At 41.4% G+C, this 22613-nt stretch overlaps 1 protein-coding gene across 2 annotated transcripts in view; it reads right to left on the bottom strand.

Annotated features, from left to right (window-relative positions):
• The window catches only part of wbp1lb (WW domain binding protein 1-like b), a 64284-nt gene that overhangs the window by 25724 nt on the left and 15947 nt on the right, over window positions 1-22613 (bottom strand). Inside the window, exons 1-2 of one of the 2 annotated variants that reach the window (XM_084319277.1) lie at window positions 4839-4891; window positions 595-697 (exon numbers count right to left, since the gene is read on the bottom strand). In XM_084319277.1, coding sequence (XP_084175403.1) covers window positions 595-697; window positions 4839-4856 — 121 coding nt within the window. In that variant the 5' untranslated portion in view covers window positions 4857-4891. Of the gene's footprint in view, window positions 1-594; window positions 698-4838; window positions 4892-22613 lie in introns of those variants that run through there. The other variant, XM_084319276.1, reaches the window with a different exon arrangement.

Raw genomic sequence — 22613 nt, 5'->3', positions numbered from 1 at the left:
CTGTAATTTTATTTAAAGAAATATGCCATTTGATTTACTACTACAAGCAGTGTAATGTCAACAGTACTAAGAAATTTAGACCTGAAACACCTGTTAATAATGCATTATATAGCCTGCATATACACACAAATGTGTTTCCCAGTTTCTTAAATAAACATTATTTTGAAAGCAAGCACTTTTGTCATCATTGTAGCAAAAAAGACAGGACCGGAAAAGTCTTTATCGTATGTAGGGGTGCCCTGGAATCTTTTATTGAACACAGGGGTGCCTTGGCAGCAGAAAGGTTGAGAACCCCTGTAGACCTAGAGGGACCGAGGACGTCACTTCAAAACTGACGAAAGGTCACTGTAAGAAACACATGAGGAAGTCTTCAAAAGCTGATTGGAAATAATGAGTTAGTGCTTGGAGAGAATGTCACTATGAAACGGACACTGTGTCACTACTAGTACCAAGTCTGAAAGTGTGTCAAGTAAAAATTGGCAAGTCTCTAAACTCAGTTGTTACTGGGATGATTGGAAATATGGATACTTTACTGAGGGAGAAAGAGAGAGAGAAGGAGAGAGAAGGGGGAGAGAGAGATGACGGAGTTCTTACACCATAGTTCATAGTAGTAGCTGCAGCACTGTGACTCCCCACAACAGTGTCCTGATTCACAGATGTAGGTCTGGTTGTTCAGCCCTTCACAGTGCAGTAGACTCTGCAACACAGAGAAATTACACAATGTCTCACTTTCAGCAACAAAGCACACTAGCAGAGTATATAATCAATTCGATTCATTTAAAAAAAAAAAAAAAGGACAAATATGACCGTGCAGACCACAATATAAATGCCAGTGACGGACGGGACTCAGCTGCTTTGCAACTCTGTCTCTTTCTCTGTGCCGTTCGCCTGTAGACTTGCTATTGTATTGGCAACATGGCTGTAAATTGCTTAGCCTATTAATAATTTTGCCCAATAGTGATGAGAAAACTATTACATTAGACTATAGCCAATTTAATTATTCCACGTTTGGGGTTTGATATTTTGAATGCCTTTAGGATTTGGCAGATATGTCTCATGAGATTTAATTAACTGTAGGTTGATAAATAGGTCAAATAAGCCAAATGGCTTAGCCGCAGAAATGCTGTAGAACAGAGAATACTAATATTACCATAATTGTTACTGGGTGCCAACAGTTACCTCTCCCAAAACACAACGTGGTAAATCCAAGACAAACGTTTCAGCACCATGGAGAACACATCATCTACTTTCTAGGCCTTTTGATGACTTTATATTGTGCTGCTTAGAGCCTTCTGATGACGAGCATCTTCACAAGACTCTTGTGAGACAGAAACTTGCTTTGACTTAAATCTCGCTTTTCACAAGCTCCACGCTGTATCAATTTCTGTGGTCCGTCCAACGCACCCGCCATGAGGGAGAGTAGCCTCTCCTGAACAGAGGGCTCCAGCTGGACTCCTCACTCCTACAGTTGCTCCCATTTCCACCTCCCTTTGACGTGGCAGGCTGATAAAAACACTTGCCATAGCCATAGAGCGCATTGGGAGAGGTCAGTGAAACTGAAAGTGCCGGGCTGTAGTTACTCAAATTGTGCACAGCAATACAACTCAACAGTAGCCAGCGGTGCGTCTCTGTCCCAGACAAGGCCACTGGCAAGTAGGGAGACGCTGTTGTACAGGCTAGGCTACTTGCGGGGGGCATTGGTGCATGGTTGGTGATTAATAACTAGACGGGACAATAAGAATTTATATATTTAACATGTATGAGTGTATACAAATGCGGGGCATTCTCTGCTGTTGCGGGACAAAGGGCTAATTGGACTATGCTCAGGTGATACACATATTATTCTTGAATAGTTTATTTAAATTTTTGGCCTGTTAAAAAAAAACACTTGGGAGACTTAAGTAATATGGAAATGTATCATTTGGATTAGGATATTATTTCTACTTCAATGATAACTAGATCTATATCCACCAGACCTCTCGCTTCCTGTCTAAATAGGGAGAGTGGCTCTTTTGGCACAGTAAAATTAATGGGTTATTAAACTAGCTTAATTTTTTTTACTTTAAAACAAGGTCTTCTTATATTGATTTATCTCTCTGATAAGGCATGGAATTTTGAATTTCAAAGGCTCAGTTTAAAAGAAGGAAAGATCACTAGGCAAAACGAGCTTAGCATCGCATCTCCTGCCCCCCCCCCCCCCCCCCCCCACTTGGCCAGCCTCAGTGCGTTCTCGTAGCGGGGGGCATAATGACATCTGGTAATTTAGTGTCAACAATGTGTCTCTTGGGAAAAGCAAGGCATACACTCATTAGGTGATGTTTTTAACAAACAGGGTTTTTGTAGTTATGAAGAGATACGCAAATTTTTTTATCTCACCGAGTCCACACATTATTTTTACGCACAGTTATTGTTATGTTTGAAGTCTCACGGTGTTCCATTAAAGATACCAATTGAACACCACAGATACCACAAATTCTTCTATGAAAGAGAGACATCGAGAGGTTTTGTTTCAGATTTTTATCATCAATTACTAACGTCCTCGTATGAAACCCTCCACCTAGACTCTGTCTGGAGGAGGGATATACTAGACCTGGAAAGTGATTTTGATTGGCAAGAAGCCTGGGCAAATGTTCGATTTACATCAAGGAACCCGGACCATCAACAAATCAATCTTAACTATATTCACAGGACATACTTGACTCCTATAAGACTGAAAAAAAATGGGTCTTAAACAAGACTCCAAATGCTCTTTATGTACAAATGGGGACGAGGGGACATTTATGCACATGTACTGGGACTGCCCACCAGTTAAGATATTCTGGAAAGAGGTGACCCAGCAATTATCAAATCTCTTAACTCTGAATATACCTGTACACCCCTCTGTATTACTGCTGAATGATGTTTTTTGAGTGTGCAGTACATCCACAGCTAAAGAGATTGGTTTTATCGGGTATCACAGTGGCTAAATAGCTGATAGCATCACGTTGGTTCCAACCGGAAAAAATTTGCCGAAAGGTCTGGATTATTACATATCTCGATGTGATTTATCAAGAAATATCTACAGCAAGAATTTGGGGTCTCAATGAATCCAAAATGCCAATGTGGTTAGAAGTGGTGGAGAGAATAAAAGCTAGCATATAATGGTAGTGTCTGGTTAGGACTCGGAGCGAGGGATAATGGATGGATTATCCAATGGGGGGTCCGGGAGGGGGGGGTACGAGCTAGAGCATATGTGTGTAGGTAGGGTATTAGATAGCAGGTATTAGGGGTATATCCTGTATAAGACATTTAACTAAATGGTGATTTCTTTGGATGTGCACTGTTAATAATGCTTGTATATCTTATCGTGTGTTGTCATGTTTGTTTATACGTTTGTTTAAAAAATGAAAAAATAAAATACAAAAAAACAATGCGTCTCTTAAAATTTGGCTAGTTAGTGAAACATAATCCTCCTCTAAAACATCACTTTACCTCTCATCCCAAATGCAGTACAATAGGACGAAATGACTGGTACACAGGAAAGTAAAACACTGCTTTTGTTTATTTAAAAAAAAATAGGTTATCAATGTAAATGTGCATCTTATACATTCCTAGGTTTCCTCCTATCCTCTCAGTCTGCCTTTGACCAAAACATTTAACCAATTCTTGATTATTCATATTTTCAGATCAGTATCACTTACTTTGGCTACAGGTCAGACAAACCTTTTATTATTCCCGTGCCTACTGGTAGCTTTCGTCTTAAGTTTTAGATGTAATTAGCCAAATTATAATAACCATGTTATCTGCAAATAATCAAAGAACGGTACTTAGCCTTGACCTATAGGGAGCAGACGGACACTAATGGACTGGCTCCGCTCTCAATCACCCCGCACTGCTGCCGCAAAGCTGCTAGAATGTCATTAGTGACCAGGGTTCATATTTCCTAACCAGTTAATACTGGGATTATAATGCAGATCCACAACTTTTTACCCTGAAGGCTCCAAGAGCGAATCAAGAGCAAAAGCCGACACAGAACCTCTCAAAACACAGAACCAGAACTCAAAACACAGAACCACTCAAAACGCAGAACCACTCAAAACACAGAACCTTAACTCAAAACACAGAACCATAACTCAAAACACAGAACCACTCAAAACGCAGAACCACTCAAAACACAGAACCATAACTCAAAACACAGAACCACTCAAAACACAGAACCACTCAAAACACAGCCCAGTCTTCAACAAACATTTCACAATAACAACTCAAAAGGAAGTGTGGGGTTTAAACATAGGCCTCGCTGAAATCGAGAACTATCACTCCATCACAAGGTCACCTATTTTTACAGAAGTTTCAAGATATTAGAGCCAGACTGTGTTGTGAATAATATGGTTTCAAAGTGAGAACAATAACATTCTAAAAAAAGGACCCAAATTTATTTCCTGTGGCAGTGTTTACTAATGCAATAGTTGACAGGAAACACACTTGGGTCCAAACTGTTCCCTAGCAACAGAATCCCAGTGTAACGGTCTATAGAATAAATTTACTTATTATTTTTTTAAATGGCGTTGATCAGAGACGTGTAATAGTAGTAGAAATCGTGCTCAGTACATCATTGGTATCCATTACAAACGTCCAATTTCTACAACCCGTAAGGTCAGCTAGATAACAATCTGATAAAAGTGCAAGATCCTGGCCACAGATGAGAGATGAGGCAGGGCAGTAATCACAAACTTCTCCTGATAATAGCTTATGGATTTCTCCAGCCAGATCCCTCTCAACACGTGTTCTTACAGATTAGATTAACAATTGGCAAACCAGAGTACGTAGTACGGTTTGCCTCGTTTTCAAGAGATTACCAGTTGATTGAGAGGCATGGCGATCCAGGGTTCAAAAATCCCAGGCAAGTCCTTCCAACTCACTCCATTATCCCACATCAGAGAAAAGTCAACCGGCACTCACTCACACACGCACAGAGACACTCTCTCCCTCTCCTCAAATACACACCGAGCCCAAATAGGGGACAAGGATTGCTCTACGGAAATGTCCAAGCAGCAGTGGAGTGCAAGCTGCTAGCTGCATGATCATAAGGAGCTCCCTCTTTCTTTGAGAAAGTGGGCTGGTTGTGTATGAGTGAGGGAGACAGATGGAAGGAGGGGGGGCAGTACACAGGAATGATGAAACCCACACAACCCACAAGATTAGCAGAAGCTTAAGCCTACATAAAAAGTATTAGCCACAAACTCCACTAGAAATTCGTCAACAAATCAACCTCATCAGATCTATTCATTTTCCAGAACATCAAGACATAATAGACCCTATTTTGAAATGTTCACACTGCCTGTTCGTGTTCTAACCTCAAACACAACACAACGCAAGGCTTTAATTGTCAGCGCAGTAAAAAAAAAAACATAATGTTCTGTTCTGTCCATTTGTCTCCGACGACTTACTGACATCATGTTCTGTTCTTCTGTCCCATTTGTCTCTTTGACAATTTACTTCAGCTGTTTTCATTGACTCACCAATGGTGTCTCTATCAAGCCCTCTAACCACTCTGCATGTTTTGTGTCTCTGCGGTTGGACACAGATAAGTCACTGTCCAGTTTGTTCAGGCCGTCACTATAAATCCTGCACTGTGTTGTGAAAATGTGTCTCATTCCATATCACTCAGCTCTATGCTGTATGTGTGTGAACACATACTGTATGTCTACATGCATGTGGAATTATATGGCCGTTTATATAGATATGTATAGAGGCCGACCGAGTACATAGATATGTTGGCCAATAATATATAACCAATAGATGTGTTGGTGTCGATATTCAAAAGATATTTTTTACAGAAGATAATAGAGAAAATGCTTGGGGTCATTTATAAAATGGTGTCCTCACAGGTTGTCCAGCAGAGCACACTACAACTCCATTGTTTACATATAACTCAATCAGAATACTCAGTCGTTGTTTACAAAACTCTCAGCAGACTCTGCAGCACCATCTGCATGTTGCTTATGTCATAGCTAGCTTGATAGAGTAGAGCAGGGGTCAGGAACCTTTTTGACTGGGAGAGCCATAAAAGCCAAATATTTCTAAATATATTTCATTGAGAGCCATATAGTATTTTTAACGTATAATAAATTAAATATGTCTTACTTTTAATGCGACTTCTGGTGCTGCATGGTTTTGCTGATGGCCTTGTAATCTGGTTCATACGTGGTGAGGTTGAGCTTCATGCAGGCGTTGAGGCTTCCATCAGTTAAACGTGAGCGTAGGTTGGTCTTAATGTTCCTCATATGCGAGAATGACTGCCCACATGCATATGTAGAGCCAAACATGGTCAATACGGCAATACTCACGCTGCATTGTGTGGTATGTCACAGGAAGCTCGTTCCAAGTTTTAAGAATCAGCTGGTCTTGGGCGGCTACGTGGCGTAGTGGGCAAGGCGCTCGCCACGAATGACGGAGACGCTGGGCTTGCCTGTTCGAGCCCAGCGCTCCACATTGCTTTCAGTTTAGCTGGCCGTCCATACTAATACACATTGGCTGTATTAGGGGGTGGGAAACTGATGGGTGGGGATCGGGCGTTGTGGACAGCGACTCCTACAGGTCGGTTGGTGCGCCTGCGCAGTAGAATCAGGAAGTGTCGGGGGCAGCGTGAGCCTCCCACGCGTTACTCCTCGCCACTGAGAGATCGAGCTGCGCAGGTGAAAAGATGCGACTGCTGTTACCTCAAGTACCGGAGGGGACTTGTGCTATGTATGACTTAGTCCACATTGCAGCCGGCTTGTGGGAGGCAAGAAACAGCGTTCGTGACAGGGGAGGGTTGAATTGGATGATACGAAATTGGGATGGGAGAAAATATAGAAAATGGGAGAAAAAGTGGATAAAAAAAATAAAAAATCAGCTGGTCTTCAAGTTGAAGATTTTTTATTTCTGTCCACTTGTGTTCCCTCGCCAGCTCTGCTCGCTATATCTTCAGCTACAGATACTATTAGCTGTATCTTCAAAACTAATTTCTGTTTACTTTAAAATGACACAGTATTATTAAGAAATATCACAAGTATTAAAAAATAAAAATAAAAATTTTTTTTTTTTTTTTTTTTTTACTCAAAGATTTCTGGGAGCCATATGCTGTCACCAGAAGAGCCATATATGGCTCGCGAGCCATAGGTTCCCGACCCCTGGAGTAGAGAATACGTGGTTCAAAGTTAGTAGAGAATACGTGGTTCAAAGTTAGTAGGACATCAGATGTTTTGCCAGTGACTTCACTCATTATGTTTTTTTCTACCCATTACCTAAATATAAAGATAAATTCATCATTAGGGAAGATTAAGCAATTTAAAATAGAATATAGAATAGAACATGCAATAAAAAAAAAATTCAGCTCAAATATAATTAAATTAATGTCTCACTCTTTTGTTATCTATAAATTAAAAAGAAAAAGATATATATATATATATATATATATATATATATATATATATATATATATATATATATATATATATATATATAACTAAAAGGAGAATACCTTCAAAAGAAAGAAGGGACCGCACACTCCTCAGGACTGGTTTTTGCTTTTTTTTTTTTATTGCATAACGCGTTTCGCTTCTGCTTCCTCAGGAAGCGAAACGCGTTGCGCAAAAAAAAAAAAGCAAAAACCAGTCCTGAGGAGTGTGCGGTCCCTTCTTTCTTTTGAAGGTATTCACCTTTTAGTTTTATATATCTCTCTTGCGCTAACCTGCACCACCAGTCGGGGTCCAACTAGATGTGCACAAGTCTTATTTAGTTTAATATATATATATATAAGTACGGTATTATTGGCCTGCTCTGTTCCGTCTGACTATATGGTATGGTCATATGCAATATATTCATATAAAATAGGCCTATGTCACAAAATGTGGTATATTATAAAGTATATTGTATAATATATATAATAGGCTACAGATGAGGCAAAAGGGGGCTTCAATTCATATCTTATTTCATTGCAGTGCTATAGGATACATATGTCCTTGCATAACCCATGATGCAGCTACATAGAAACTAATGTTGGGGGGGAGCATATAAATTAGTGCTGTCAATCGAACTAATGTTGGGGGGGAGCATATCAATCGATTAAAATATTTAATCGCATGATTGTCCATAGTTAACTCGCGATTAATCGCAAATTAATCGCATTTCTTTTCAAATGTTTATCTACCTTTTAAACAGATCTTTTTCAAGTTCCAAGTTTTAATACTCTTATCAACATGAGTCAACAAATGCTTGCTTTATGCAGCCATTTAACACAAAAAGATGACCCTCATGCATTGCAAATTTGCATCAAATTCAAAACAGAGTGATGCACAAAATAACTTAAAAGAAAATAATAATTTAAAACAATGAATAAGGTGTGCATGGAATAACATTATTGTTTAAGCATTTTTGGTTGAAATAAAATTATACGTAATTATTTTACGATTAATTGCGAATCGTTTCATGTTGAGCTATAGATTGTGGATGAATACACACAGAAATGTACACCATGCCAATGTCCATGCTTTATTTGTTTTAAACGAGACGATTTAGAAATGTGTCCATTGGAAATACATTGCAATTTCAAGCGAGAAACTGACATAACCACTACACCTCCCTATAGATGAAGCGTTGTTGAATATGCCTAGAAAGTCGCAAACTTTTTCTTTTTTAAAGATCCAACATGTCTGAGCCAAGAATATTCTGTACATACATACTATTAAGCAGTAGTAGTACCCTATGATTTTCAGCAGTCGTGCGTTAACCTGTTGATAATATGGACGATGGTTGGAATGTGATAACACACTTAACTCAATAATATCAAATGCTTTAGCCTCTCAAGACAGCCCATCTCTTCCACAATCTTCGAATGCTCCAGGGACAGCATTCTCTCTCTCTCTCTCTCTCTCTATGAGAGAGGGACTATCGCTCTATTGACACCACTTTTGCTCCTGATACACACAGGCCTAACGCTGTCTGACATCTGTAGGCCTAACGCTGTCTGACATCTGTAGGCCTAACGCTGTCTGACATCTGTAGGCCTAACGCTGTCTGACATCTGTAGGCCTAATCCTGTCTGACACCTGTAGCCTAGGCCTAACCCCTTCAGACATCTGTAGACCTAACCCTGCCTGACACCTGTAGACCTAACCCTATCTGACATCTGTAGGGCTAACCCTGTCTGACACCTGTAGGGCTAACCCTGTCGGACACCTGTAGACCTAACCCCGTCAGACATCTGTAGGGCTAACCCTGTCTGACACCTGTAGACCTAACCCCGTCAGACATATGTAGGGCTAACCCTGTCTGACACCTGTAGGCCTAACCCCGTCAGACATCTGTAGACCTAACCCTGTCTGACATCTGTAGGGATCTGCATCAATCACATGAGAGAATATAATTGTTAGGCACTTTTCCATTTATATTCATTTGCTTTGCCATTTCTTGTTCGATATTACAAGGCGTATTCATCTTTTCACCGTATCCATCTTTTCTACATTTCTATTTCAAAAGGTTACTGCTGTACAAAGTTGCCGAACACAAATTCAGTTGCACCCTTGGGGAATTCTTATCTTACTTCATCTTATCTTAAGCATTATGTCCGACCCATTAGGCACCACAGCCTATTCAACTAAACGAGGACACTTGTCATCTTCCGCCGCTCAGTAAGAACTTGAGTTTGCACGTTTCAATCAAAACAGCTGAGCCGACACAAGAACCTGAGGTAATCCGAGAGCAAGCCCAGATAATTGGATTTTTACTCATCCGAGACATGGAGTGAGACATGGAGTGACCAAGCTAATAATCTGGACAGATGACATTCCGCCCCCATTCCATCAGGTAATGGAAGAAGACAGCGCTCAGGCAGCAGCACCAGATTAACCCTTTCACTACCACACTACACAAGGTTAACCTTTCACGACCACACTACAGAATGGTTAACAGTCTAGTGTCGCAGTGAAAGGGTTAACCTTTGTCGGTATTGTCGCAGTGAAAGGGTTAACCATTTGTCGTGTCGGCAGTGAACCTTCGGTATTGTCGCAGTCAAATGGTCAACCCTTTGTCGTGTGTCGCAGTGAAAGGGTTAACCTTCGGTATTGTCGCAGTGAAAGGGTTAACCTTCGGTATTGTCACAGTGAAAGGTTTAACCTTCGGTATTGCCGGTGATAAGGTTAACTATTTGGTTGTGAAAGGGTTAACCTTCTGTAGTGTGGTAGTGAAAGGGTTATGGGATGGACCGGGGTCACTGTGCCTGAACTCACTGACTATTCAAAAAACAATCGACCCCCAATAATGAGAAGCTGCTGAAATGACCTGACAACTAGGAGTGGTCCATGACAACTAAGAGTGGTCCATGACACCTAGGTCCATGACACCTAGGAGTGGTCCATGACAACTAGGAGTGGTCCATGACACCTAGGAGTGGTCCATGACAACTAGGAGTGGTCCATGACACCTAGGAGTGGTCCATGACAACTAGGAGTGGTCCATGACACCTAGGAGTGGTCCATGACACCTGGGAAAGACTATCAAACATTGTTCTTCAAGACCAGTGGCTACAATGCCCAGTTCATTCCTGCCTGCAGTCATAGCCGACCTAACAAGGTAGGACTGGTGGAGTTGGCGAGTAGGCCGGTGCTTGAAGAGACCCCACTGACCCGTCTCCTGGTGGCCGCCAGCTTCTGTGGCAGGATGTGAAATCACTGAGCAAAGCAAAGTGGCTACAGATAAAACAATATGCAAGAGAATGAAAGCAACTATTTCGGTTTTATTGTCCGCTAATCCCACAAGAGGCAAGAAGATTCCTCTTCCAGTCTTCAAGGTTGCAGTCGGAGAGCGGCCTAGGACAAGACGGCGATGACACATTTGTGACAAACCATTAACTGCACACATTCCACAAAGGTCTGTGTTTCAAGTTTCAAAACCTGTTGTTTGCCAAATAGCCTAAGACATGTTGTTGAGGGATATATGTCGCCCGACTTTAGGCCAAACATGTGGCTCATGTTTGCTGGAGACTGGTCTAAATCCTCACTTCTAGGTGACAGACGTATATGCCTAGTCTAATCTTGTTATGTGAAGTGTAGTATAGCCGTCAATTGGGACTACTAGAGAGCCTGTGGCTAGATTCACTGTAGTGGCGTCAGCAGTCCTGATTCAGGTGGTGTTAAGAAGGCTGTATGTAGTATGTGCTTAAAACAGATCTATTGATCTGTCAATCTGTCAAGTGCGGGGACAAGATCTGTAGCCCTTGTAGAGGTACTGACATCACTTTCTACTCTGGGACAAGATCTGTAGCCCTTGTAGAGGTACTGACATCACTTTCTACTCTGGGACAAGATCTGTAGCCCTTGTAGAGGTCTTCGCATCACTTTCTACTCTGGGACAAGTAGGGATGGGTACCGAATTCGGTACTTTTAAAAAGGTACTTACCGAAACACGTCGGTACTACAGAGTATCGATTCACGTGAGATACCGTTGTCGGTACTGTAAAAAAAATAATTAAAAAAACGTTTTTTTCTTCATGTCAACGTTCACACGCACAATATACGCTTAGTAGGATTTTACTTGATTCAACAACAAAGCAGTCGGGGCAATGGCAAGCCGAAAACGGTCGAAAGTGTGGTTATTTGAAGTTTGGATTTTTTTTTCACAACTGAGGTAGGTAGATTCAATTTTTAGAGACTAAAGTACCGAAAAAAGGTACCGTTGGGTACCGGTATCGATTCACAGGTACCGGTACCATATCGGTTCAAATGTGAACGGTACCCATCCCTAGGGACAAGATACTGTATGTAGCCCTTGTAGAGGTATGCACATCACTTTCTACTCTGGGACAAGATCTGTAGGCCTTGTAGAGGTATTCACATCACTTTCTACTCTGTCGAGGCGAGGGCCGGTGTCTTGACGCATAACACTTCTACACATAGGTAGAGGCCATCGAATGACAACAAATTTAGCATTTCCAAATACATGTGAAAACAGAAAAGAGAATATAAGAAAGAGAACAAAATAATTATACAATTAAAGAGCTCTTAAACCTGGCTCAAACAGCCCTCCTAACACTAGAGGGACTGATGTTACATGCACTATGGTATATAGAGGCTAATCATGTCATATCAACCCATTATCCATGCCAAGGAGGTTACCCCTTGCTTGGTATCATAGATGTTGTGCTCAGTAGGGCTGCAACTAATGACTATTTTGGTAGTCGACTAATCTGTCGATTATTTTTTCGATTAGTCAACTAATCTAAAAACAATTATATAAAACAAATTAAAAAAAAATTAAAAAAAATTATAATATTTTTTTTGCACTACCTATCTTTGTGAAAGTGGCTTCTCAGCTCTGGTCCAGCTGAAGACAGAGCAGAGGAACAGATTGGACATTGAGCATGACCTCAGAGCTGCTTTGAGACTCTTGTCAGGACCAAACAACATCCCCAGTTATCCCATTAGTTCCCCCAAACTTACTGTCGGTCTGTTATGTTAAGCTAAGAAGTCTTCAGCTGTCTGGACCAGAGCTGAGAAGCCACTTTCACAAAGATAAGTAGTGCAAAAAAAATAAAAAATTATAATAATCTTTTATTTTTTAATGACTAATCGACGCAACAATTCCTCGTTGACGATTTTTTATAATCGACGACTTATGTCGACTAATCGTTGCAGCCCTAGTGCTCAGTATGTACTTGTAATATTCAGATTATGTATATAATCTGAATTTAAAACGAGGGCTTTTCAAAATGCTATAAAACGAAAATGAACCGATAAAAAAACAATCCGTTTCAACAATGTTGACTGCAAACAAGTTGTAACGGCCAAAATGGATTTAATGTGCAGTGGATTTATGTGACCAGGGGGTGGCGCTTCTTTTATTTAAGTGTCAGGTACACCTGTATGAGGGGGAGTTTTGACCCGGAAAAGGGCAATGGTTTTTGACCGCACGCACGACGCAGATCACAGGTCGAAATGTTTGTATCTAATTAGTTATTGTGTTCATTATTATTTTATCAGTTTATGAAGACATCCTGTTTGACGGTGAGGGAAAATAAACACCATTTTCCCACTAAAGCTGCCTGCACGTATCATTGGGACAAAGGACAGTTTTGGTATGAGACCAGGAGTAGAACGGCGCGTCAGCCAGTCTAGCTGCGGGATCAAAACTGCTCAGTAGCTCCGTATAGACGAGAGCTCCTTTAATACAAGTCATTGATAAACGACAGGCAGATTAGACACATAGCCATAATTTAAGAGAGAGAATATGCGTTCACAACGCTATCATTGAAGTCGGTGGTGGCATTTAACGGGGTTTTACCATGTTCACCAGTGGTAATCAAAGTGTTAAAGGGGACATGCATTATAAATGTTTTTTTCCTGTTTAGCATGGTTTTATAGTAATAGGGGTTAGTATCAATGGGTCTGTGTCTCAAATTACCATATTGACTCATCAGTCTAGTCTCGAGTTCACGAGATCTTCCCTCACTCAACTAAGCTGTTCTGATTTGACGGTATTGCTGACGTGAATAGGGTACCGATTTACATAACTAACGCCCCCTCTATGGTTGACAGCGACAGCAGAGCGAGTGGAATCTTCACTTCCTCAAACAGAGCGAGGCAGAGAGCGCATAGTGTAACCCGACACTTCCTCAAATGTTTTTTTTTTTTTTTTTAAACTTAAATTTTTTATTAACAGTTATTTAGACAGACAGCACTTACAAAAAATAAATAATAAAAAATGAAGAAACTAGCATCACAATAAAAACAAAGAAAAAACAGTGCACATAAATATTTACATGGGTATCACATGGTTAGTTGTCTGGTTCCCCTACTGTTGTTTTCTAGGTATTTGATATAAAGGTTGATTGTGTATCTCCCTTAAACAGGCATAAACAGGTAATTCCTACTCAAAGACGATAAATGCTGACTAAGGTTTGTATGTGTGATCTGGGTCCAGAGACCCTCCTTGAGCTTATTTCTTCCCTTCTCCTTCGTCCTTTTTTTTTTTTTCTCTTGTTTATTAACTTTCACTTTGCCTTTTGGTTCACCCATACACAAACCACCTCATCCCTGAATATTTAATATCACACCGTTAAACAGACATAAATAATAAAGTATAAAAGCATTCAGCACTTGTAATATCCCAAAAACTAAATAGAAAATATTAACTAAAGTACAGGTGTGTGACATGGGTTCATAGACCCTGCTTGAACATCTTTCCTCCTTTACCCTTCGCTCTCTTGTGTTGCATTTGGTTCTTCCTCTGTGATGTCGTTCTCGTTCCTTTTATAATCCTCCCACTTTCCCCATCTTTCCCCAAAATTCTCTTCCTGTAACCTCATGTGTGTTATCCTTTCCATATCCTGTATTTCTTCCACTATTCCTACCCATTTTGCTATTGTCGGTGGGTCTTCCTTGTACCAGTCTCGTTATTGCTTTTCTGGCCGCTATCAACATTATCTTTATTAAATATTTGTCCCCCCCTTGTATTCCCTCGTGTGTCAGGTCTCCTAAGTAAAGCACCAGTCCTGTTTGTGGTAGCCCGTATCCTAATATTCTGATCATTGCTTCCCCTATCTCCTCCCAATACCCCTTCAGCTTCTGACATCCCCAGAATATGTGCGTGTGATTTGCCCCCTCCTTCCCACACATCCTCCAGCATGCTTTTTGTGTTGGTGCATATTTTCCCTTCAGCTCTGGGGTTATAAAGAATCTGATTATGTTTTTCCATCCAAATTCTTTCCATATTCTCGATCCTGTTGTTGAATGTTGTACCTCACATATGTTCCCCCATTCCTTCCCTGTTATTCCTATCTCTAGTTCTCTCTCCCATTTCTCCCTTATATAATCGGTCGTGTGTCCCTTGCTGGTCATTATAGCCCGGTATATTGCTGATATTACTCTTCCTTGCCCCCCTTCGTATGCCCATACTATCATCTGTATTATTCCATTCTGTTCCTCGTCTTTGGCCCCCCTTATTTCTTTGTTGTAGTAGTCTCTAACCTGTAGATATCTGAAGTGGTCCCTGTTTTCTAGTCCAAATTTCTCCTTTAATTTTTGTAGTGTCTGCATTTCTCCCTTCTCTATCATTTTGCATATTGCTGTTGCCCCCCCCCCCTCTCCCACCTTCTGAATCCATGGTCTAACCTCCCTGGTTTGAATCTCTTGTCATGTGCTACCCATCTCAGGACCCCTGACTGCTTCTCCAATTTGTGTGTTTTTACTACTCTGTTCCATATGGTCAAGGTGCATTTGGTGATTGGATCTAATAGTCCCTCTTTTTCTTTAAATAGTTCCCTATCCCCCACCAGAGCTTGTACCTTGTATCCCTCCCCTTCTTTTTCAATGTCTTTCCATCTTGCCTCATATCTGTCGTTACACCAGCACGTCACTGCTCTCAGTTGTGCTGCATAGTAATAATCTTGTAGGCTGGGTACTGCCATCCCTCCCTCTTCCTTTGGTAGTTGTAGTGTTTTATATCTGACCCGTGGTCTTCTCCCCGCCCATATGAACCTCGATATCAGTCTGTCCCACTCCCTGAATTGATTCTGTGGTATTTGTATCGGTAGTGACTGGAATAGGTACAGTAACCTTGATAGTATGTTCATTTTAATTACCTCTATTCTTGAATTGAAGTCCAAGGGCATTACTGTCCATCTCTCTAGGTCTCTCTTTATGTTCTGATTTATCTGTGTATAATTCGCCTCAAACAGTTTCTCCACCCCTCTCGTGATGTTCACCCCTAAGTATTTAATCTTGTCCATGTCCCATCTTATCCCGTATTGTTCTCTAATTTCCGTCGTTGGAGAATAGTTCCATGCTAAGGTCTGTGTCTTTGTCACGTTTAGTTTGTATCCTGAGTAGTGGCCATATTCCTTCAGTAGATCCATCAGTGCCGGGAAGCTCTTTTCTGGTTGCCTCATGTATACTATCACGTCGTCTGCAAATAGGCCTAGTTTATATTCCGTTCCCTTTATCCTTACTCCCTTGATGTCCTCGGTCTGTCTGATCAGTTGTGCCAGTGGTTCTATGAAAACGGCGAAGAGCGTCGGTGAGAGACAACATCCCTGTCTGGTAGCCCTCTCTAATCTGATTCTATCCGTCAAGCTGCCATTCACCTTAACCCTCGCTGTCGGTTCTTGATATAGCGCCTTGATCATCTTCATCGCCCTCTCGTTCAGTCCGAACCTCATCAATGTTTTATATAAAAATGTCCAGCTCACACTGTCGAACGCTTTTTCTGCATCTAGGCTAATCAGTACCGCGCTACCCCCTTGTTTTTGTATCTCCTCTACTATGTGTAATGTCTTTCTCACGTTGTCCTGTGTCTGTCTCCCTTTAATAAATCCAGTTTGATCTTCATCTATAATGTCTGGCATAAACATCTCAAATCTTTTTGATATTATCGATGTATACATCTTGTAATCTACGTTGAGTATGGACACAGGTCTGAAACTACTACATAATTCCCTATCCTTCCCTTCCTTCGGTATCGTGGTGATTATGGCTTCCTTCCACGAGGGGGGCATTTTCCCCTCTTCCATCGTGTCTGAACGCCGCCCCTAACATGGGTGCTAATTCAGTTCTAAATGTCTTGTAGAATTCCGATGGGAATCCGTCGCTCCCCGGAGACTTGTTGTTTTTAGCTCTACTAATTGCATCTTCCAGTTCTTGTTCCGTAATTATTTTATTTAATTCATTCTGTTCTTTCCCTATCGATGGTAACTCTAGCTTCTCCAGATATGTTTCTATTTCCTCTTCTCCCGCTGCTTTTGGCTGTGTGTATAATTTCTCATAGTATTCTCTAAATGTCCTCTCTATTTCAGCTGGGTCCCTCAATATTTCATTAGTCTTTGTATCCCTTATTGTGTGTATCGTGTTCAACTTCTGTTGCGTTCTAATTCTCCTAGCCAACAGTCTGGTCGCTTTTGGTCCCCCTTCATAGTACGTTTGTTTCATGAACCTCGCTTTCTTTTCTATTTCCGTCAATAATTCCCTATTTATCCTGGCCTTTACTTCTTTGATTTCTCCGAGCGTTTCCTGTTCTTTTGATATCTGGTGTCTCCCCTCTAGCTTCTTCAGCTTCCCTATCAGATTGTGATATGTCTCCGTTCTGGCCTTCTTCAGCATTGCTGTTTTTTCCATCAATTTCCCCCTTATCACTACCTTCAGTGTGTCCCATAGAATGTTCGGGTCTACCGCCCCGTTGTCATTTTCTTCCTTATATCTGGCTATCTCCTCCTTGATCTGACTCACCACCCCTTTGTTATTTAATATTCCTACATTTAGTCTCCAAATCGTGTTCCTCCGTCTCCCTTCTAGATCTACTGTCAGATATATGGCACTGTGATCCGATATGTCCGCTACTCCTATACTGCTCTCCCGTGCCCTGTAACTGTCCCCCGTCGTCATCAAAAAGTAGTCTATTCTCGCATATGTCACGCCTCAAATGAGTTTTGACTGCGAGCAGGGAGTGGATGAGCGAGAGAGGAAGAGATAGAGAGGGAGAAAGAGGGACCCGTCTTCTCTCACACACACGCAGCGTTTACACAGTGCTCCGTGTGTCCCTCTCTCTCTCCCTCTCTATCTCTCTCCCTCGCAGTCAAGCATCAGCATATCACTGTAATATCTTTGTGCATGCTCCCACGTGCATGCCCATATTCCGATCTGTACAATAATAATCACAGGGGTATATATTGTCATTTGAAACAAGTTACCAATGCATTGTCCCGTGGGATTATGCCCCCCGTGGCGAAATTAATTAGTATCCCCCTCAGTCTCTCTCTATCTCTGTGCCAGTCGCAGACTGTGTGGATGACTGTCACTCAAAGTGCTTATGGGTGGAGCCAGGCCAACACAGCCTGAAATACAAAGTGAGAAAAGTGTGGCTTTTGAGTACTTGATTAGAAATATAAAACAATGAATTTTTTTTAATAAAAGCTTACAGATGTGTTCAATAGACTCACAGGAATTGTGTAAAGTTGCCCAAATAGTGCTAGGAATAGCAATGCATGTCCCCTTTAATTACAGCTCCATGAAATGATGTAGATGAAATTGTATACATTCATTGAGCTGTAATTAACACAACACAAGAATTCAAGGTCCCCGATGACCTCACCGGTGGCCATATTCAAACTAATTTACTATCAATAACTAAATGAATGTGCACAAACGTTTTTGGATGCGTGTGATAGTGAGATTATGTGCAAAATAAATCAGCATTGTTATTGAAGTGCCCCTTTAATATAAAAAAAAATCTTTTTCACTTACTCTCAATAACTGTCAAACTAAATGAATGTATGTGCAAGACAGTTTGATCGTGTGAGATTATATTCAAAATAAACCAGCGTTGTTTTTTGGTGAAGTGCTCCTTTAACACATCCAGTGCCATTCACCAGAGGGCGCTGTGGGCCATGTGTGCCAGCGCTTTGTTCAATGGGGATAAATGCCGGTGTTTGCAGTGCTAAAACTATATTAAATATTATAGCTATGGATCTAATAACATAGTCGATTGTCATTGAGTTTCTTCCGTTTTATACCGTGGTGAATATGAGTATAGTTTTAGAGTGATTCTATGAAATCCCAGGAAACGCCGCCAAACAGCGTTTTACTGCATTTCACTATAAATCGTGCCATTCCTCGCCTGGATCAATAATCAATCTGAGATCAACGCTAGATTATCTGTATTATGTTTCATCATGGATGCATGAAAGGGGGGGGGGGGGGGAGCCGTTCCTCCGTGCTTTGATCGCAACCAATGGGACACGCCACTAGGGATGGGTACCGAATTCTGTACTTTTGAGGTACCGAACCGAAACACGTCGGTACTACCGAGTATCGAAACAAGTGAGATACCAAAAAAAAAAATAAAAAAATTACTTTTTTTTCTTCATGTCAACGTTCACACGCACAATGTATGCTTACCTAGGATTTGACTTGATTCAACAACAAAGCAGTCGGAGCAATGGCAAGCCGAAAACTGTCGAAATTGTAGTTATTTGAAGTTTGGATTTTTTTTTACGACTGAGGTAGGTAAATTAAATTTCTTGAGACTAAAGTACCGAAAAAAGGTACCGTTGGGTACCGGTATCGATTCACAGGTACCGGTACCAGTATCGGTTCAAATGTGAAAGGTACCCACCCCTACACGCCACACACGCTCCGATCGCGGGGAAAGAATTATCGGATCAATGCAAGATTGATAACATATAGCCCTTACCTTGTCTATGATGTACTGCAAAAATAATATATCTGATCGCCATTCCAAGTACTGATCGCGATCATGTTTCCAACGTAATCCAGCATTGAACATGAACGTGGGGGGTGGCCCTTGTCGATGCATCCGTTGGAACCGCTTGTCTTGCCCGAGTGTTTAGAGTAGACCCCGCCCCCACGCCGCAGCTCGGCCCAGACACCAAGCCACATCATTTCAAATGGAGTGCAATAGCGGCCGCAAGACGTTAGGCGGCGGTATTGGACGTTTGCGATCTCAGACCCATTCAGGATAGCCTGCACAGGCTGCCCGATGAATTATCAATGGAGATAGCGAATAAAAGAAATAACGATCCAGAAAGGTGTTAACGCGTGAATGGCACTCAATGGTCGGGCCTCAGAAACGTGTTAACACATTAACGGCACCCAAAGTGTTATCACATTGTCTGCCAGGCATTGTGCCCATCCTTATGCCCAGTCTGCCAGTGCTGTAACCCTATGGAGATGTTTACCTTCTTTGCAGGGCTATAACTTTTTAAATATTATAGCTATATCGACATTACTATGGCCCATTCAACATCGGGTATCTATCGTTCCGGATGTGGGAATGTTATATTTTTTCATTCATACATTGTATGAATTCGACATAATCGACGACGTTGATTATAAAAAATCGTCGGCGAGGAATTGTTGCGTCGATTAGTCATTAAAAAAAATTATAATTTTTCATTTTTTTGCACTACCTATCTTTGTGAAAGTGGCTTCTCAGCTCTGGTCCAGCCAGCTGAAGACTTCTTAGCTTAACATAACAGACCGACAGTAAGTTTGGGGGAACTAATGGGATAACTGGGGATGTTGTTTGGTCCTGACAAGAGTCTCAAAGCAACTCTGAGGTCATGCTCAATGTCCAATCTGTTCCTCTGCTCTGTCTTCAGCTGTACCAGAGCTGAGAAGCCACTTTCACAACGATAGGTAGAGCAAAAAAAATAAAAAATTATACTTTTTTTCATTTTATTTTAATTTTTTTATATAATTGTTTTTCGATTAGTCGACTAATCGAAAAAAATAATCGACAGATTAGTCGACTACCAAAATAGTCATTAGTTGCAGCCCTAATATGTATGTTTTTAAGGTTTTCTGTAGGGGTGCACAATATTGATTTTTTTTTACCCCGATACCGATAACTTTATGCTCCTCAAGCCCGATACCGATAACCGATATTTATTGTATTATAAAAAAATAATTTAAATGTATATTCCTGTAGTTTTGACCTAACCAGATTTATCATGACATGAGCGTTACTACTATGAACAAAACAAAGCCAAGACAACAGTTGACTGATAAAGTGACCATATTTATTTTTCCAAATAAATATAATTTGAATCAGAAAATTCACAATCCGTCAATAACTTATAATACATCCAACCTAACAAGTCACGTGCAACATCACCACCGCTACAATGGTGTGTTAAAAGCCTACGACGACGCGCAAGCAGCTAAAGCTGCTGTGAATCCAAAGCCAGCTACAAAGGAACCCGCGGCGCTTGTACCTATTGACGAGGCGTTTGCTAAATTAAAGAAGTTTGACAGAAATGACCCAAGGGCTCAAGCTGCTAGCTTTTAAGCAGTGCTTGGTGGTGCAAATTAACCTGGCTACTACGGAGCAATAAGTGACTGCGTATTCAACCGAGGGTTGCATCTCACAGTCATGAAAGGGGCGTCGTCGTAGGCTTTTAACACAATAACACACCATCGTAGCGGTGGTGATGTTGCAGGTGACTTGTTAGGTTGGATGTATTATAAGTTGTTGCCCTTTTCCCTCCTCGTGGAACTTATGCATTGCATTTGTTACAAATAGCAAGCAAACTTTTTTCCTCTGAAACTATTGCCACACTATCGACGCCATCTTTGTTTACATCCGCGCTGCTTCAGAAACGTACGTGGCTACGTCACAGCCAAGAAAGGGAGCGCTGGATTTGTGTAAAACGCCCTCTTCCTAAATCACACGCTATCAGTCGTACCACAGTACTGGCAAAACTGTAACACTGTAAACAGTATTTTACCAAAAAATATATTATATTATCGGAGCTATTAATAACGTTATCGGGTTTATCGGGATGACATCATAATTGCTGATATCGGCCCGATAATTATCGTGCATCCCTAGTTTTCTGCAGTAATTCCTGAAACGCGTTATAGGCCCTGACGCATATGATAGATTATCGATTGGCGTTTCTTTCCTATACCCTCTATTAGGGATGCACCGAAATCTTTTTTCACAGAAAATATATCACTGAAACAGAAACCTGTAACCTAACGCGTGTTGTTGTGATGATGTCATCAAAACGCGGATTCAGTCATTACATGCGCGCTGTGAGCTCTTCAGTCCTGCGTGATACTCCTCTTGGGACTCGGGAGTCGCGCTGTTTCTATGTAAACTCTGCGCGCAACAAGTCCAATAAATGCGTCTTTAACATGCTTTATCCTTATTTACTATATGCCCGTCGCGGTTAATCACTGAGTGATCTAATATGCATATTATTCAGAGCGAGAGGGGGAGGGATTGTGTTTCTCACATTGACGCCGTCTGTCGCGCGTCTACTGTGCCAAAGTCAAGAGAGCGTGTTCATCTGGGGACTAGAAAGGTGCGCTCAGTAGAGCACAGATGTCCGCCTCTCTCTCTCTCCCTCTCTCTCTCTTTCTTTCTCTCTCTCTCTGATTGATTGATTGAAAACTTTATTAACAGATTGCAGAATGGGTACAATACAGTAGGCTACAGCTCAATACACACAATTGTTAACACTATGATCGCCGGGGACGAGTTAAGACGTCATTCCTAGCCATGCTCATTCTGCCGAAGACGCCGTAATACGTCTTTGATGTCAATATTTCAAAAATCTGTGATCAAAATCATATTTCCCATCCGGAGCCCTGAGATGTACTGGTGAGCTCCACTCAACTGTCTAACGGTTCGAGAGCGCCATCTGGTGGCCGATCGGCAGAGGGAGGGGAGGGGCGCGCCAAACAGGAAGTGCTCATCCATATGTGCTCTGGGCACTCGCGATCGGTAGCCGGACTCCATCTCAACACACTGGATGATCAATCGCTCGCCCTAACTCAATAAACAACGTTATTTGGACGTATATAGTATTATACAACCTGGAAATGGTTAATCAGGATCAACATCCCATAATCGAAAACGGTCTACTCCACGCTGATCGTCCAACGGCGCGAGGAACATACGGTAAGATTCAGCGTTATTTTCTAACGTATTCCATATAAACTGCTATGATGAACATATGACCCACTCTGGATGAATCATCTAACGCTGCCCACGGAATTATAAACGATCCCCCGCCCATCCGGTCATCATCAGATCATACGTAGATCATTCTAGAAGTACGTCCAGTTGAAATTTTT

Source organism: Notolepis coatsorum, assembly GCF_963971535.1.
Source record: "Notolepis coatsorum genome assembly, chromosome: 7".
NCBI classification, from domain to species: Eukaryota; Metazoa; Chordata; class Actinopteri; order Aulopiformes; family Paralepididae; genus Notolepis; species Notolepis coatsorum.
Note: the sequence above shows the minus strand (reverse complement) of the source record. Positions and strands in the feature narration are given on the sequence as shown.